Source organism: Aulonocara stuartgranti (genome assembly GCF_965226115.1).
Source record: "Aulonocara stuartgranti genome assembly, chromosome: 3".
Taxonomy (NCBI): Eukaryota; Metazoa; Chordata; class Actinopteri; order Cichliformes; family Cichlidae; genus Aulonocara; species Aulonocara stuartgranti.
In genome coordinates, this window is record NC_138941.1 from 43839845 (window position 1) to 43858573 (window position 18729).

The 18729-nt window shown below is 38.4% G+C and overlaps 1 protein-coding gene and 1 long non-coding RNA gene across 2 annotated transcripts; both read left to right on the plus strand.

Annotated features, from left to right (window-relative positions):
- The first annotated feature begins 437 nt into the window (after positions 1–437).
- LOC309703074 (Fc receptor-like protein 5) lies at positions 438–14978 on the plus strand. The gene is made up of 15 exons (XM_082527777.1): positions 438–648; positions 1739–1818; positions 2350–2385; positions 6443–6709; positions 7334–7600; positions 7723–8001; positions 10233–10514; positions 12167–12286; positions 12393–12408; positions 12547–12602; positions 12944–12994; positions 13076–13132; positions 13804–13863; positions 14031–14087; positions 14870–14978. Exons 2-15 carry the CDS (start codon positions 1782–1784, stop codon positions 14872–14874), a joined length of 1590 nt encoding a protein of 529 aa, XP_082383903.1. The 5' UTR covers positions 438–648; positions 1739–1781; the 3' UTR covers positions 14875–14978.
- Positions 14979–16902: 1924 nt separating this feature from the next.
- On the plus strand, positions 16903–18635 carry LOC309702823. The gene is made up of 3 exons (XR_014275754.1): positions 16903–17005; positions 18027–18062; positions 18269–18635. It is a non-coding gene; the product is annotated as an uncharacterized lncRNA (long non-coding RNA).
- Positions 18636–18729: the final 94 nt, after the last annotated feature.

Below are 18729 nucleotides of genomic sequence, written 5' to 3' on the forward strand. Positions count from 1 at the left end.
TGCTCTCCTTCTGTGTGTCATTGCCCTCATTATCCCTCAGTGTATTTAAGCCCCGTGTTTCTTTTTGTCAGTGTTGTGTTCTCCCTCATGTTGTGTGTTGCCTTGAAGTTTAGGTTATAATTTCCCCATGTAGTTTAGTTTTCTATAATTTCCTTGAGTCAGTAAATAAAGCTGTATTTTGAGTTCACTCCTGTGTGTTGTGAGTCCTGAATTTTGGGCCCAATCTCCTGCCTGCCACACAGCAATCCTTGACACTCATCCATTACCTGGTGTGGTTTGAACAGCGTCCCTGTTTAAAGTTAGCCAATGTTTGATTTGGGCAACATTACCCAACTGCCCCACTGTGCGGTTACTGAGTGCAGCAGTTACAGCTACTTTTAAGGAAGAGAGAAACAACATAGAGCACGCCATCTGGCCTCAAGCTCACTTCTGCTAAATGTCAGTTTTGCTCGAGGCCGCTCACTCTCTGTGTGTGAATTTATGACCACTCCAGAATTTCACGTTAAAGGAATCGGCCCTGATGTAATGCAGTACTTTACATTACTGAGCTCAGTTTTTTTCAATTAGGAAATATTTTTAGTTATACATTCAACTGCTCTGTGAGAAAGTGCATGGATCAACAACACCTGCTGTGAAGGTTTACTGTCCGTGAGTATGACATCTCTGTTTATCAGTTAATGCTTTATTCATCTCTCAAACTATTTTCTTAACTGCTTATAAAACTTAAGTGGCAGGTGGCCTCCATCACACTCCAGCTGTTTTTAGAGTGAGATGTTGTGGTTTATTTACTTTACATTTGAATCAATATAATAATTTTGTGTTACAGCCTTTAGTATGAGAAATTAATGGCTGCTTAGATATTAGCAGCACCCTATTTGGGATTGTCTCTGTGGCATAAAAGAAAGAGTGTAAAGAAAAGTGTATTCTCTTCCTTTATAATGCTTTTGTTCACTTATCCATCTACAGCAGTTTGAACCAATCTGAATGAGGTGTTTATGTAGTGTTGTGTTTGTGAGGGTAATAATTATCAGTGGTAAAATTGCTTAATAACAAAATGAGCAGGCAAAGGCAATCTCCTGTTTCTGTAAGACCTCAGTCAAGTTTTAAGCCTTGCAATGCAGTTATTCCAGTGTGTGAAACACTTTCAAGCAAACTGCTTTTCAAAGTTTTTGTCTGGCTTTGACGTTTATTACATTAAAACCATTAACTGTATAATATTAGAGTCCATCAAGGGCACTCCCAGCATCCATAATAAACATATTACTGAGAAGTAATTTTATTACTTAATATTAGCAGATATTTGTTAGAAATTTGAAGACTGATAAGAAACTGGAGGAAAGCAGAAAAATAACAAGTTTCCACAAATGTATCAATGTATCAACAATTCCACAGGGGGAAAAAACTTTTTGCTATATCCAGCAGTGTAACAGCATTCAGAGACTTTGTTTAACTGTTTAGACAAATTTGTTGATGTTTATTGTTTCTAATTCATAGTTTTGTGTGAGTGGATGTATGAATTTATTAAGATTAGTAATAGTTCTGAGAATCTATTGTGTAAATATTATACTATATTATTATACTATTATACTATAGTATAAACACATCACAGCATGCTGTAGTCAGATCTTGTTAAGTTGTTATTTTAGTGTAAAAGGAAGAAAGCAGAAAAAAAAACTATTGTTTCCTTCACAGCTCTTTGGTATCTGCTGTGCTGCTGCTTCACTCTCTCTCTTTACAGAAAGTTGTAGAAGTTTTCAGACGTGTCACTGCTGGATGTGAGGATGGGAGCCACTTTGCTCTGTGAGCTGGGCCTATTCTGTGAGTACATCACTGACTCCTATTGTTTGATTCATACTGATCCATAAACATGTTTTAGTAAGAAGAACAGAGCATCAGTCATTTGTACCATTTCAGGTCATGTGATCAGCGGACTCTCATGTTTGTTACCAACATGGTTGTTTGTAGACTGGATTAGATGCACTGACTCAGATCAGAGTGGAGCTGGTTTAGATTATCTAAGAAAGGTTTGTTTCTTCCTCAACAGTAATTTGATGCATTTTACATAATAATATAAGATAATAGAATAGAATAGAATAGAATAGAATACTTTTATTTGTCAATTTCTTCAAATGTACTTGCCATACAAAGGAATTGAAATTACGTTTCACACTGTCCCATGCGTAGACATTGACAACAATAAGGTGCAGATGCACAACTAAAAAAAAAAAAATAACACATTATAGTAGAAACTGATAAACCACAAGTGCTTATGCATGCATTTATTTGTTTATTTTCTGTATTTCAGTCTCTTTAGTTTGATAATGTCTGAAGTTTCTGTCTTTATTGTAGTGCTTTGTACACGTCTCTGCACTGGACACGCTCAAGGTGACTGAACAGTTTTAATTTTTTATTTTCTTTTGTCGTGAAAGTTTTAAAATAAACTGCTAACACCAGGTGAAGATGATTTAAAGTGGTTTAATATTGTGCTGCAACATGGAGAGAAACACATTAGTCCAACATCAGATTGGTCTCTGAAGATCGGCCACTCTGATCCTTTTATACCTTCAAAATTACTCCAATTGTCTCCCTAGCAGTGCTGGGCAAGTAACACTGACAAAGTAATTAATTATAGTTACTTCTTCAAAAAAATAACTGAGTTAGTAACTGAGTTACAAGATTCTAAAAATAATGAAAAGTAACTATTGCGTTACTTAGAAAAAAAAAAGTCTAACCCTGTGGGGTCCAGTGTATAATTGGCCATTTTTAACTACTTTTGATTTTACTTCTACATTTCAATTTCACCTTTAACCCTTTAAGACCTACCATAGAACCAAGTCCACCAGAGCTTATCTTTATATTATACATGCTGTAGTGCCATTTTTGGGAGCATTTCAAGTTGCTATGCATCAATACAACCGTTATAGCCCACATTTTAGTAATATGTATGCACTAGGTTCATAGAAAGTACATAAATTGCAAAAAAGTGCAATAAACTACAAAAAAAATTGAAAATCTTTTTTTTTTGTTTTTGTTTTTACATATATTTCTAGTTAGAGAGATTTCAGAGGTTTATTCCTCAAAACTGTAAATGCAAAAAAGTTGCACAAAATAGTTTCCAACCACAGGAAATTTATTTTAAGTGTCTTCATAGTTTTATTTTTGAGATACACCAATTTTGATATCTTGCAGGAACAACGAAAATAAATATTATATTATGTATTATATTATGGGGCGATTGTGGCTCAAGAGTTGGGAGTTCGCCTTGTAATTGGAAGGTTGCCGGTTCGAGCCCCGGCTCCGTTGTGTCCTTGGGCAAGACACTTCACCTGTTGCCTACTGGTGGTGGTCAGAGGGTCAGAGGGTCCGGTGGTGCCAGTGTCCGGCAGCCTCGCCTCTGTCAGTGCGCCCCAGGGTGGCTGTGGCTATATGTGGAAGGAAACCGTGACTTAGGACAAGCTAATGGCATAACATGTCAATACAACTCCTCTGGTTTCATATGCAAAAAATTTATTATTTATTTATTGCGCTACCTTACGTGGTTGTAGTTCTACAGAGATTTTAAAATAGTTACGCAAAATGGAGCGTGTCCACTCCAGCTGGTTTTAAAGGGTTAAAAACTATTTACTTTGCCTTGTTTGGTATCATTCTTTTCAGCACAACCTCACGTGTCTGAATTTACAGTTCTGTTTTCATTTTGACATACTGTATTAACACAATTGATCTAAAATCAGACAAAAAACATAAAATCCGAGTAGAAAAAGTTATATTTTTTTACTGTAACAACCACAAACATGTTTATTGAATCATATTTCATAACTTTAAATGCAAATATAAATTGTCAATTTGAAAATCATATGCACAAGTTTTGCAAACAACAAAGTTATTTGCAGCCATTTACATTTTACCCCTTTTTTTAAATAACCATTTCAAAACTATTTACATAACAATCAGCTGTTCTACATTCAATAAGATTTCACACAAATTATTTGTGCCATTCCAAAAATGTCTGTCCACTATAAAGGAGAACATCACAGCCTGATACCTGCAGGTCTGACAGCAGCAGGTGTATCACTCCTTTTTCTACCTGGAGACAGCAGTCACCTCATTGTTCTGACACACAACACAAAATTACCCACAACACTACACACTAACTACACAAGACAACACATTAACTACACGCTCCAAACACGCTAAACGTCACAAATCTCTCACATCTCAAAACTCGCTCTCTCTCTTTTTCTGCTGTCTTTCTTTCTCTCTCTCTCTCTCTCTCTCTCTCACCGTCACTCGTAAACCTCCCCCCTCTTCCTAAACAACCAAATGTCATGTTGCCACATCATTTTTGATTGGTCGACATGGTACATTTTTCCACCAACACGAAAGGGCTGTTTTTTGTTTTGTTTTTTGCTCATAAGCAGAGAGTGCTTGCTAGCGCTGTCCTAAGACAGAAACTATGAGGAAAAAGTATATATATTGTTTATCATGACTCTGGTTTTACGTGGCCTATCAACACAATTTAAAAACTGGTATATATCACCTTGTTGCTTTGTCATCTTGAAGTGGTCATGTGATCGGCTACTATATTCTTCCTCAGTCAAACAGCAGCACTCATGCGATTGTTTTGCCCCCCTAGCTTCAGTTGTTGTGCTTGAAAGTGATCATCGGGCAGAAAGTGATTACCGTCAGTGGGAGCGCCCATAGCTGCTTAACCCTTTAAAGCCGGTCGGAGCGGGCACACTTTGTTTTGCGTAACTATTTTTAAATCCCGGTAGTGCTGCAACCACGTGAGCTAGCGCAATAATTTTTTTGCATATGAAACCGAAGGAGTTGTACTTACATCTTATGCCATCAGCTTGTCCTCGGTCACAGTTTCCTTCCACATATAGCTTTGCAAAAACTGCATAAAAAGCGCTTGCAGCAACAAAAACATAATATTCCAGAAACACGCTTTGCCGATCCGATAAGCTGTTCATAACACTTCCTATGTTAGAATAGACGTCAGTGCGAATTTTCGCATGTCCGCCATTACCTGCCCAAAACCGGAAGTGACATCATTTTCGCGGAAATGTAGTTTTTTACTATCAGGGCCTAATGAGCCTATACTTGTGTTTTTAAAAGTTATCTTTGACTTTATGACTTTCTGTGTTGTTTCTGGGATGCTTAGGACTCAAATTGCACTGCTGGAAATAGTTTATTTTGATGCATATGCTGCTTTTTTACAAATTTGCATTGTAATATTTCGTTTTTTCCTGCAGTATATAAAAATTGGTGTATTTCAAAAATAAAACTATGAAGACACTCAAAATAAATTTCCTGTGGTGGGAAACTAGTTTGTGCAACTTTTTTGTATTTACAGTTTTGAGGGATAAGCCTCTTAAATTTCTCTAACTACAAATATATGTTAAAAAAACAAAAACGATTTTCAATTTTTTTGTAGTTTATTGCACTTTTTTGCAATTTATGTAATTACTATGCACTTAATGAATACATATTATTAAAATTTGGGCTATAATGGTTGTATTGATGTATAGCAACTTGAAATGCTCCCATAAATGGCTCCACAGCATGTAAAAATATAATATAAGCTCTGGTGGACTTGGTTCTATGGTAGGTCTTAAAGGGTTAAAGCTGTAGCTTCCAGATTACTTACGTAGTCAGCTACTTCCGTGCAACTGATATAGGGTGTAGTAAGCTGAACACAGCTTCAACCGTCTGTTTGTTGAAAAATAGTAACGGGCCACACCGCATTTTCTTGTTAGCAACGGTAATGCCGTTGTAACGATAGGAATAGTAATTACTGAAAAAAGTAACGCTGTTAGTAACGCTGTTATTCCCATCACTACTCCCCAGAGACCAAAGTCTTCCAGCTGTCCTTTTATACCTTGACCAAACTTAGAGACAAAGGAAATTGAAGTTGGCCCATGTCACGAGGGGGCGATACCTTCAGCCTCATCCTTAAATCCTTCTCTTCAGAGTTTAAGAATTACGACGCTGTTTTCTTACTTAGCACCTAAAGAATTACATCCCGAATCCTCCCTCGATCTTCTCTGAGATAAGGATGGGAGTTTCACTGTCTGTCTGTATAAGATCTCACCTGAACTCACAATGGCCCCACTCTGTCTGTATGTGTATGTGTGATAGAGCATAAGGCCCATTTGGGGTGCTATTGTACATGCATATAACTAAGTGAGCAAGTGATATTAATAATACTAAAGTGATCAATATATAGAGTAAAGAAATGTCCAATACACTTCCTTTTTATCTATTTAGTAAAGATTGAACAGAAAATACTGCATACTCACCCTTAAACACTTTCCATTTCTGTTTTTATTTATTCATTTTTAATACGTTTCTCATTTTATGAAAACATCAACACAGATGTTGCCTTTGATGTCATAAAAGTATTTCAGATTGCTTATATTGTCCTTGTGTTTGAATCTAGATGCTGTGCTAACTATTCAACCCAGCTGGTCCATTTTTTTCACCGGGGAGTTTGTTACCTTCAAATGTAACATGAACAAAGGAAAAGACAGTAAATTGGAATACAAAATTAACAAGAATGGTCGAGAATTTATCCAGTACAACACACTGAAAAACTACAGATTAGAAATTAGATCTACTGGTGACAGTGGTGAATACCAGTGCTCAAGTCGTACAAAGAGCTCACATAAACCAAAGCACAGTAATACTGTCTCTCTAACTGTATTAGGTAAGTCCTCAGTGAAAAAACAAACGATACATTTAAACACTAATCTGGATGATAAAATACAGTGTACATTTGATTAATGTTGTCATGGAAACTTGAAACTTTGAACACAACCACTGTTTCTTACATGTTACTTTGCTCACAATATACACAATGCTAATGCACTCTATAATGCATCATATTCGTTTTAATGTGTAACAGCAGCACTTGTGAATGAAATTAGAAAAAAAACTTCTGTTATCTAAGCAAAAATCATACAAATACAAATCCCTCTTAACCCATCATTGTCTATCATTCAGCAGTGAACTGCATTACTTTACTAATTAGTTACAAGTAGTTCACTATTTTGTTCATGTATTAATTAAGTGCGACTTCTTCAGGCCAGAAAACTGAAAAACTGCTATACCATTCTTTTGTTGGGATGTAAGATTTACTACACCACTGGAACAGTGTTGAGATGGACACCGGAAAGAAAATAAAAATTAAAAAAACAAAAAACAAAACTGAAATATGATCATAGTGAAATATGTAGATTTTACCTCAAGTCAGAAATTGAATCCACTGAAAACATATTTTAAAGTGTAGCTTTATAATAGATCATGATGTGTATATTTTATTTCATATTAGCACATAAACCCAGGGCCACAGTGAAAGCAGGAACAACAATCATACCAGTAGGGGGCAGTGTGACACTGACCTGCTCTGTGCAGAGCTCTGATGGATGGAAATATGAGTGGTTCAGACGAACCCAAAGAACCTCTGAAGGTAAAATCAGAGATCAACAAAACAGAGATATCAGAGTATCTGAAGGAGGAATCTACAGCTGCAGAGGAACAAGAGGAAACCCAGTTTACTACACTGATAGAAGTGATGATGTCACCATTGAGAAAACCTGTGAGTTCAGTCATTTAGTTTGAAATATACATTCAGTCATGATTATCAAACGTACAATGTTAAGTTTTCTGTGTTGATTTCATGTTTCTGTTTGTATCTCAACTGTTAATATGTGTGAACAGTTTCCAATAAAGTTGTTGTAAAACAACAACCCAACTGGCCTCAGATATTCAGTGGTGAGATGATCACTCTGACATGTGAGGTGCAGGAAGGAGGTGAAACCACTGAGTGGTGGTATGAATGGAGAGGACCCAGGACACCCACACAGTGGACACACAATAATGATGTGACATTCAGAGTTTCTGAGTCCAGCAGTGGAGACTACATGTGTAAGAGTCGATGCAGAGATGACTCATATTCTTCAACAGAGTGGAGTGAAGCCTTCACATTGTCAGCATCAAGTAAGTCATGTTTGTTGTGTGATCTCCATTTGACAAATGTCATAATGGTCAGCACAGGATGAATTCAATGGTCTACAAAGCATGTTACATTGTTAGTCAGACAAAGAGCTGCACCTGATAGTTGCCTCATTGTAGACAGTTTGTCACCACTTTGTCATCAACTTTCAACTGGTATCCAGTCTTTAAGTGAGGATGTGATGAACCCTGCTTCCGGGTCCAAATTACTCTTCATTTATTAAGGCTGTTGTGTCTTTAACATGTTTTAATGCTTTGTATCTTGTTCTATTTAATCTGAACAAAACCCCCAAAAAAGTCAGTTATCACTGTCAGTCTGCCTCGCTTTTTATTAGAACTATTCATTTTAAAACTCAGTTTTGAAAACCTTACGATGCACCTAGAGCCCATACAGCAGTATGTTAATGCAGTGGTTTCCAAACTTTTTTCGCAACCCCCTTTGTTTCACAAGAAAAATGCTGCATCTCCTGCTTTGCGTTTGTGTGGGCGCCCCGTCAAAAAACCTGTCCATTATGCTAGCAGTGCACCCCCCCAGGGGCCGGGCCCCACACTTTGGGAAGCTCTGCGTTAATGACTAACCTCGTATTTTGGATGGATTATCTCAGTTGTTCCCCTGACTTAAGTTTGTTCTGTTTACAGCATCCTGCCATACCATTGCATTTGTCCCTAACCATTGGGAACCCCCACGTTAACTTTTATCAACTTGAAAAAAATTAGTGTTCATCCTCCAGCTTAACTGTGCTAATGTGTTTATATTATGCTATACGTAGATGTGTAGCTAGTCACCCCGTGTCACTTCAAAATATACCAGCTAGCCTCTTCAGTAACCCTAAAAACATCACTGCTGTTTAGTTCCCTGTTTTTATTGAGGTCGGAAGTGATAGCAGAGCTGTACTTTGAATTTTTCAGAATTCCCTCAGTCAGAACATGGTATATCATCTTTATACCATGTTACCACCTTAGGTAACTTCCTGCTAGCTTCTGACTCTGTTAAATTTCATAAATTCTGTTTTCATGAATGCCTGGATGTCAAATTTAATCGTTACACCTGGTAGAGCAACAACACTGATCATTTTATTAAAGATGAAAGAATTTAGACAGTTTGTAACTCTCAGTGATGCCACAGTGTTCGTTTGACTTTAGGACCTGGTGCTGAGTTTGGATCTGCACACGGCTAATGATGTCACCGCAATGCTGACCTGCTGCTCCATCACTTGAGTGCAATATTAACATAAATAAAGAGGGGAAAAATGATTAGGTTGCCAGATTTAGCTTGACACCCAGTCATTACTACAATCTGAACCCATTGGTATGGAAGTAAAACCAGAGTGGACATAATCTGAGCCTTGTGCGTGAGTTCAGATGCATGGAGGAGGTTGTAGCCTGTGCACTGTCTATGCACCCACAGAAAGGGCTCACAGCTGGGCGTGCCGAGTGAGAAAAAAATGTAAAAAGAAGAAAATAAGTTTTGTAGGAGGTTAAAGAGCATATGGATGTAGGTTTGTTGTTGTAATATTTCAGGAGGAGATGTCAAAATTTTCCTTACTAATAATTTACTCATTTTTTACTTGTTGCCATGGTGACTGATAGAGCTATAATCAGTAGTCTATTTCCCTTGTTCAGCTGGATTAAGGTGGGATGAGACATCCTAGAACTATGTATAATGATTTGGTGACATTGATCATCATTTACAGAGCCAAGTGTTGTGAACATTTTTAGAATTTATTTATTAAGTTTGGACCAGGAGTTTATTGAGTTAATGAACAGTAATTTGTGAGTTTTGAGCCTTTTTTTCCAAACTAAAAAGGGATTTTTTTTATGACATGGGAAGATGGCTGGTTTCTCTGTAAAGCATGTTCATCTCCTCCTGAGTGGTCTGACATCTGAGACTAAGCTTACTAACACTTGTTGGGTTATCTCACGAATTTGTTGTTGCAGTGGGACCTACAAAGAATCACACAAAAAAAGTAAAAGTATTTTTTTATACATGGAGTAGGAAAGGGGAAACACTGCTTTTACAATGTTGGGTGATAAAAATGTGATGTGCTCGTACCATTTCAGTTTGGTCTCTTTTCCTTGTATTTGTTTTTGGAAACTGAAGCAGAGGTGGACAAGAGGGGAAATGAAGGCTTGTAACATTAGTACAGTGTAGATCCTGACCTTTGTGTACAGTATAATATATTTACTTTTTTTCTTTTTCTATCTTAACTCAACAGCAGATCAACCAAAGTCCCAAATAACATCTGATATGAGAAACATCCCAGTAGGAGGAAATGTGACCCTGACCTGCTCTGTGAACTCATCATCATCATCTGGATGGAAATACTACTGGTACAGAGATGAGAACTCATCTGAACCTCTGATCATACAAGATGGAGTTTTCTACCCAAATGGACAAATCAGTGTCTCACAGGAAGGACTCTACAGGTGCAGAGGAGGAAGAGGAAACCCAGTTTACTACACAGAGGACAGCCAGTCAGTCAGGATTGATAAAAAGGGTGAGTTTTCCATCACTATCAAAGAGTGAATATTCCAGGAATAAAGAATGTGGAAATCAATATTGTCATTAGTCATTTATATACACTCAACAAAAATATAAACGCAACACCTTTGTTACTGCTCCCATTCCCCATGGGATGGACGTAGAGACCTAAAATTCATTCCAGATACACAATATAACCATCCCTCCCAAACAGTGGTCACAAATCAGTCCAAATGTGTGGTAGTGGGCACATCTGCCATATTGAGATAATCCATCCCACCTCACAGGTGTGCCACATCAGGATGCTGATCTGACATCATGAGTAGTGCACAGGTGTACCTCAGACTGCCCACAACAAAAGGCCACCCTGGAATGTGCAGTTTTTTGCGCTATTGGGGGTCTGGGGACCCAGAACCGGTCAGTATCTGGTGTGACCACCATTTGCCTCATGCAGTGCAACACATCGTCGCATGGAGTCTATCAGATTGTCAATTGTGGCCTGTGGAATGTTGGTCCACTCCACGTCAATGGCTGTGCGAGGTTGTTGGATATTCGTGGGAACTGGTACACGCTGTCGTATACGCCGGTCAAGCACATCCCGAACATGCTCAATGGGTGACATGTCCGGTGAGTATGCTGGCCATGCAAGAACTGGGACATTCTCAGCTGCCATCTGCCCTGAACAATGTGAACCATGATTCATCCGTGAAGCGCACACCTCTCCAACGTGCCAGACGCCATCGAATGTGAGCATTTGCCCACACAAGTCTGTTACGGCGACGAGCTGGAGTCAGGTCAAGACCCCGATGAGGACGACGTGCATGCAGTTGAGCGTCCCTGAGACGGTTTCTGACAGTTTGTGCAGAAATTGTTTGGTTGTGCAAACCAATTGTTCCAGCAGCTGTCTGGGTGGCTGGTCTCAGACGATCTTGGAGGTGAACCTGCTGGATGTGGAGGTCCTGGGCTGGTGTGGTTACACGAGGTCTGCGGTTGTGAGGCCGGTTGGATGTGCTGCCATATTCTCTGAAACGCCTGTGGAGACGGCTTATGGTTGAGAAATGAACATTCAATGCACGGGCGACAGATCTGGTTGACATTCCTGCTGTCAGCATGCCAGTTGCACGCTCCCTCATTGCTTGTGGCATCTGTGGCATTTTGCTGTGAGACAAAACTGCACATTCCAGGGTGGCCTTTTGTTGTGGGCAGTCTGAGGTACACCTGTGCACTACTCATGATGTCAGATCAGCATCCTGATGTGGCACATCTGTGAGGTGGGATGGATTATCTCAATATAGCAGATGTGCCCACTACCACACATTTGGACTGATTTGTGACCACATGGTTATATTGTGTATCTGGAATGAATTTTAGGTCTCTACGTCCATCCCATGGGGAATGGGAGCAGTAACAAAGGTGTTGCGTTTATTTTTTTGTTGAGTGTATATATGAAAAGTATAAGATCGACAAAGAAGACAGTGAATGGGAATATGAATTGATGACAAATAAAGCAGGAAAAAAAACCCCACCACAGATTGCAATAAAAGGTGCAATTATCAGTTATTATTAAGAACATTGTAATATAGCTGACATGTTTTGTAAACTCCCTATGTAAATTGTGGTGGTGATTCACATCATAATAATCTAATTAGGGTATATTATTTATTACAGCAGTACCTGAGCCTGAACGATCTTCATTTCTCACCTGGTTGATTGTTGGACTCCTTTGTGGAATTTTACTGATTCTTCTTCTTCTTCTTCTGTTGTTGTATGTCTTCAAGCGGTCAAAGGGTGAGACCATTTTCTTCTGGTATTAGATTGAATATGATCTATGATGTGTTTAAAAAGCTGCATGTAGTGTTACAACACTAAAAAAAGTAATTGTCTTTTTTTACAGATTCATTCTTTGTCAGGTTGGTTCACATTTCACTTCTCTTTTTAGCATACAAGAATTAAATCCTGTGTTTCTTAAATAATAATAATAATAATAATAATAATAATAATAATAATAATAATAATCTACTGTTTTACTTCACCTTATGTTCCACCAGGACTCAGAACACAAATCAGAATGAAATTGAGAGACAAAACAGTTCTCCTCTCCAAGGTCAGCCTTTGTTTGCTATTATTGTTGCTGTTGGTCTGTAATGTAAATATGTAACAAATGTACTAAATAAGGAAGTGGATGCTATCCACATACTATAGTGGTTAATAATTAAAATTTGTATATGTATCTGATCATCTACCCAGAAATTGTCATTTCATTTTTGTTTTCTTTATTCTTTTTAAATGTTCTTTGGAAAGTTTATAGTGATGTAAAAATGCTATGCATTTGCTGTTTGTAATGTTGTAACCACATTTAATATATTTACATGGCTTTGAGTATCAGTATTTTTTATGTTTTTTTAAATTTTTTTAGTTATTTTAACATCAGCCTTGATTTTGTAGATGATGCTTGTTTCTATGAATCAATCAAAGACTGCGACGACACACAAAATGGTAAAGTACATAAATAAGGCAATAAGGTATATAGAGTCTGTGTGATGTTTATTTATGTATGACTATGTAACTCTGTTCCAGCTGAATCTGGGGATTTCACATATTCTTTGATTGAGTTAAAAAACTTCACAATGAAAGGTAAGAATTTGATGTTATAAAAACATGAAATACAGTAGATTAGATGTTTTCATAGGACAGTAGTATCTATATTAAATTTAAAATCATTCATTCATATGAGCCTTCTAACAGAGACGAAGAAACATGCTGTCTGCTTGTCATGTGCATTCCTCAAAAATAAATAAATAAAACAAAAGCCAGTTAAATTTAAGAGGCATAAATACATCCAGTTAGGAAGCATAAACCATGGTGACTCCATATGACCTGCTAAAAGTGACAGCAGGTTCACTGGAGAGGCAACAAAATGGCAAGCCCAAAAATGACAACAGTACCTGCATCCCATTCTAGTTGGATAGGTAGACCAGCTCCTTCAGGATGGATCGTCCACACTTGCTGTTGCCAGAAGGTTTGCTGTGTCTCCCAGAATCAGAAGGAATATGAAGACAGCAGTAATCTGTAATCCTCTGCACGGGTGGAGGAGGGTTGAGCTTCTCTGACACTGAAATGAGAGCTAACAGCAGCAGAGAAAGAAACAGATTTTTAAACATGACAGCAAGGGGTCATCAGGAAATCTCACCTTTTAATAGAGCGAGAACCTCCTTCAGTCAGTTCATGTGATAAGTTTGGTGTTGACTGACAGAAAAATCGTTCCACCCTTTGTTTATGCTGAGCATCTGTCCATCCTCTTTTAGATGACAGCCAGTTCTACACACAGGTCTACTACAATAAAGCTAAATCCAAGAGAGACAAATGTAAGTAAAGTAATACAATCAATAATTTATTTCTCTTTCTGTCTCATTTACAATTTTTTTTACAGATCAAAGAAAACTGTATAAAAACGAACAGCTGTCGTATGTAAGTAAGAGGTTACTGGCAATTAACTTTGACTAATGATGTCTTTATTTGTATGAAAATCCAGCTCCTGCAGCAACTGATGAAGACGTTTACTCTGAAATCAAGCCACAAACAGCTCTTGGTAATGAGTACCTTCAATAAGTTTTCAAGCAAGTAGATTCGGTCCCAAATCTGAATTGAAGAGATCATTGTGGGGGAAAAAAGCTAATGGACTGTATTATTAAAATAGAGCTTTATTATAAAGTGATGGCAAGCGTTGAGATTAGGATCTGTTTTCACATTAGCATAAGCACTTATTCATTTATTTATTTCTTTAAGTATGTTTTTCTGTTACCTTGAATTGAATACGTATCATTTGACTCATTTCAAAAAGCTTTTTTAAAACAATATTATAAGTTGATTAACTTTTTTTGTCAGTAGTTTTTGTTATCTGATTACGTGTCATATAAATCATTTCTTTATTAAACCTGATATATTATTCACTTTGCAGTGTTCTGTGGTGTTTGCTGAAAAAGAAACCTGTTCAAGTTGACTTATACTCCTTCATGTTTTTTGCTCCAACACACCAGATAGAGTTGCGTGACACATGACTGTTTATCAGCTACTGCCACAGTTCTGGGTCCTTTTGACCCAGCATCTTCTGTTTCTTGTGTTTTTGTACTATTGTGTATTATGGTTTAGGTTCTGATCTTCAATTGTGCTTTCTGATCATTATTATCATTATTATCGTGTTGGGGTAGGTTTAGTTTAGTGTCTAGTCATCTCTGCCTGTGTTTGCCCTCTGTACTCTGTCGGTATGGTGTCTCTCAGTTCAGTCAGTGTGTTTCCTGTTTTACTTTGAAGGCCCATGTCTGACATCGGTGTGTTCTGTTTTGCGTCCCCCTGTCTCTTCACGTTATTTAGGTTAAGCCATGTCTCCCTCCTGTGTGCTGTTTCCTCGTTGATCTATCTTCCTTCCTATGTGTGGCAGAGGCGGAGCCAGACATTTGAAACACCCGGGGCTTAGCCCAAAAGGGTAGTATGCATGTGGGATTTTTTGTTTTTTTCTTGGGGGGGGGGGGGGGTAGAAATGACTGAAAGATTAATATGCTCTGTTTTGAGTTTTGTTCAAAAAAGAATGACTTCACATAGGAAAAAAATATATTTCACATGTGCAGGACACCTTAAACTAGTTTTTTAATTAAGCAGCAAGGCAGAACAAAGTCAGGGCTGTATCAAGACACGAGGACTAAACCCCAATTCAACCAGACCCAGAACTGATCCGGAATTAAAACAGGACTACAACAGTTCAAAATCAGAACTACTGAGGACTTAACCAAGACAGAACCAGAATCATAGTAGCACTAAAAATCATCATAGACCTGCATTACACTTATTATTTAATTCTACCAAAGTACAATATTTAGATTCAGAAAAGTTTATATAATTATTTAGCCTTGTTGTGCAAACAAGCCTGCATAACTTGCATAACTGAATATGTTTCCAAAGCAACTTCATTCTAAGCCAAAGACTAGAAAATATGGTGAAGCATATCTGCCCTTTGGCTTCACCTGCACAAGTGCCAAGGTAGGTCTCCCCTGTAGAATTGGTTTTCCCTGCGTCGGGAGCAGCGCTGGGCTCTCCAAATCACAGACAAACAGTATCCCACATTCTTGATTTTTAGTTCACACACACATGTTGTTGTAATGACTAACTACTTTGGACATTTTGGAGCTGTTAGCTCTTTATACAGTAAAGTTACAGCGGGATACAAATAATATCAGGCTGATCCTGCCACAATTTGTTCCCCCTGTCTAAATCACGGACAAACAGTATCCAACAGTTGTTTATGTTTTGAACCCATTTTGCACAGAGAGGCATTTTTTGAAAAATTTATTGATAGCAATTCATCTCATGTAAACAATAACGTGGCGATGTGAAAAAAGGCACATACCTTTGATGTTGCATGACGAACTCTGTATTCCTTGTCCACACGTAAACGCAAAAAAGGAGTTTTAAAAAATTTCAGTTTTTGGTGATTACAAACGCCATTTACGTGTGGACAAAACAGCTGCGTTGTCAAAAATACCCGTGTAGGTGTGGACGCAGCGTAAAAGAGTTAGTAGTTTATTTTCCTACTACCTGCAGATTACTTGTATTTGCTTAATTGTTTACTAAATGTTTGAGGTGTGAAATAAACCGCAATGGAGCAAAATATGAGTGTGTGTGGTTGGAGGATGTGTTCGTGCGTTCGTGTGCGCGGGGGGTGTGGGCTACCACCTAACCCAACTTCAGTAACCTTACAAATGTCACTGCTGTTTAGTTTCCCATCTTCATTTATGTTGGAAGTGATAGCAGAGCTGTATGTTTGAATCTTTTCAGAAATCTTCTGTTCTTCTAACTCCGTTAAGGACACTGTATTTATTTTTCTCAAGCTCAGTCACTTCCTGTAGGAGATCTTATGACCAAATCAGAATTGTATTATAAAAGAGTTTGCAGTGGAGTAATATGATACATCACATTAGCGAAGCTCAGGATTTTTGTCTAAGAGAGTGCATGGATTACCATCAACTGCTGTGAGCAGTACCATAAGTGAGTATGACATATCTGTCAACGATGCTTTAATCGTCTATGAATCCATGTTTTACCATGTTAAAACTTTGGGTCTCAGGAGGGCTGGAGCATGTCCTGGCTGTCTTAAGTGGAGTGCACCATGGGCAGATTTCTTTCTCATTTTAGATGGAAATTGATTTATTGTTTATTTGGAGAGGTATTTTTACATCTGGTTTGGTTCAGTTAGTTAGCTAATCTTAGCTTTGAATAGTGGTTTATGTAAAAACTGCATTTGTGGAAAAAAAGACATGCTACTAATTGTTTATGACAAAGAGTATTTAACATGTTTATCTGAGAGCAATCAGCAGATGTATGTTACAGCTCTTTGGTATCTGCTATGCTGCTGCTTCACTCTCTCTCTTTACAGAAAGTTGTAGAAGTTTTCAGACGTGTCACTGCTGGATGTGAGGATGGGAGCCACTTTGCTCTGTGAGCTGGGCCTATTCTGTGAGTACATCACTGACTTCTATTGTTTGATTCATACTGATCCATAAACATGTTTTAGTAAGAAGAACAGAGCATCAGTCATTTGTACCAATCATAGTAGGCACTGGTAAAACCCTGAGTGTTTTGTTTATGCCATATTTGAGTCTCCCCGGTGGGAGTTCTCGTTTAAAGCTGGGCAAACACTGTGCGATTTTTTTCAGTCGCATTATTCAGCTTCTGCTCAAACTGTACGATTGACTCGCAGGGGTTAGAAGTTCGTAGGTCACGATGCAGGGTCTCACACTATACGGCCCGATGCTCTGATCCGACCTGAGTGCTCACACTGTGCCTCCATAAAATTAAGGTTATAACAGAAATTCTGTCGCTCTCCCTCTCTGTCTTTCAGTCACACAGACTCACACCACCACCATCAACTTTGCTAAATTGCTAATGAAAAACATTGACCAGGCAGCTGTGAGTGAGCAGCAATGTAAATCCAACTGTTTTCACGGTTGTTGTGGTCGTGATAATTTTGAAGGCTCGGATGAGCTTTCCAAAGTTCTACAAGTGTCTCCATCGCTTGTGTCCAGATCACCTGCACTGCTGTGCTGTTCCGTCTTTTTCACCAACATTTATGTGTTTGCGCGTGCGCAGTGTGAGCAGCTGCGGTGACATCCTCACGACGGTCATGAGGATTTCAAACCGGTTTGAAATCCTTCCGACCAAGCGATTGATGATCGGGAGCTGGTCGTGAGGTGTTAATTGCTTCTTGTTACCCCACATATACACGATGCATGATGAAGGCCAAAATCGGGCCGATCACCTAAACGGTCGTACGATTAAAAAATCGGCCCAAAATGGGCCAAAAATCGCACGATGCAAGCCCAGCTTAAGGAGGTCGTTAACTCACTATGGATCATGTGCCTCATCACATGAGCCAAGATGTAAAAAAAGCTGTGGGTCATTATCAGCACTGTTTTATTTATGCAATATTTGAGTGTCTTTAGTTTGATAATGTCTTAAGTATCTGTCTTTATTGTAGTGCTCTGTACGCTCCTGTGCACTGGACATGCTCAAGGTGACTGAACAGTTTTTTGTTTTCATTTTTTTAATAATTTCTATAGCAAAGGTTAATTTTGACATACTGCATCATTCTTAAGTTATTTCCATTCTGTTTTTATTTTTTTAATTCTCGGCATAATTCTTATTTTATGAACATGCAGACCCTACATCCTACATAAACATCTTTTACATTTCTAATGGTGTGGCTGTGTTTGAATCTAGATGCTGTGCTAAATATTGAACCCAGATGGTCCAGTTTTCTCATCCAAGAATTTGCTATGTTCATATGTGACATGAATGAAGGAGAAGACACTGACTGGGAATACAAAATAATAATAATAATAATAATGGATTGGATTGATATAGCGCTTTTCAAGGCACCCAAAGCGCTTTACAATGCCACTATTCATTCACTCTCACATTCACACACTGATGGAGGCAAGCTACGGTTGTAGCCACAGCTGCCCTGGGGCAGACTGACAGAAGCGAGGCTGCCATATCGCGCCATCGGCCCCTCTGGCCAACACCAGTAGGCAAGTAGGGTAAAGTGTCTTGCCCACGGACACAACGACCAGGACAGAGAGCCCAGGGATCGAACCGGCGACCTTCCAGTTACAGATGCGATTCCCAACCCCCTGAGCCACAGTTATCAACAAGGGTGGTCGAGACTTTGTTCCCTACAA

Coding starts and splice junctions, on each gene's coding strand:
- LOC309703074 (XM_082527777.1), top strand. CDS start 1,782: ATGGGAGCCACTTTGCTCTGTGAGCTGGGCCTATTCT. Junction 13,133..13,803: donor AAAAAACTTCACAATGAAAG/GTAAGAATTTGA, acceptor ATCCTCTTTTAG/ATGACAGCCAGTTCTACACA. Junction 13,864..14,030: donor TAAATCCAAGAGAGACAAAT/GTAAGTAAAGTA, acceptor ATGAAAATCCAG/CTCCTGCAGCAACTGATGAA.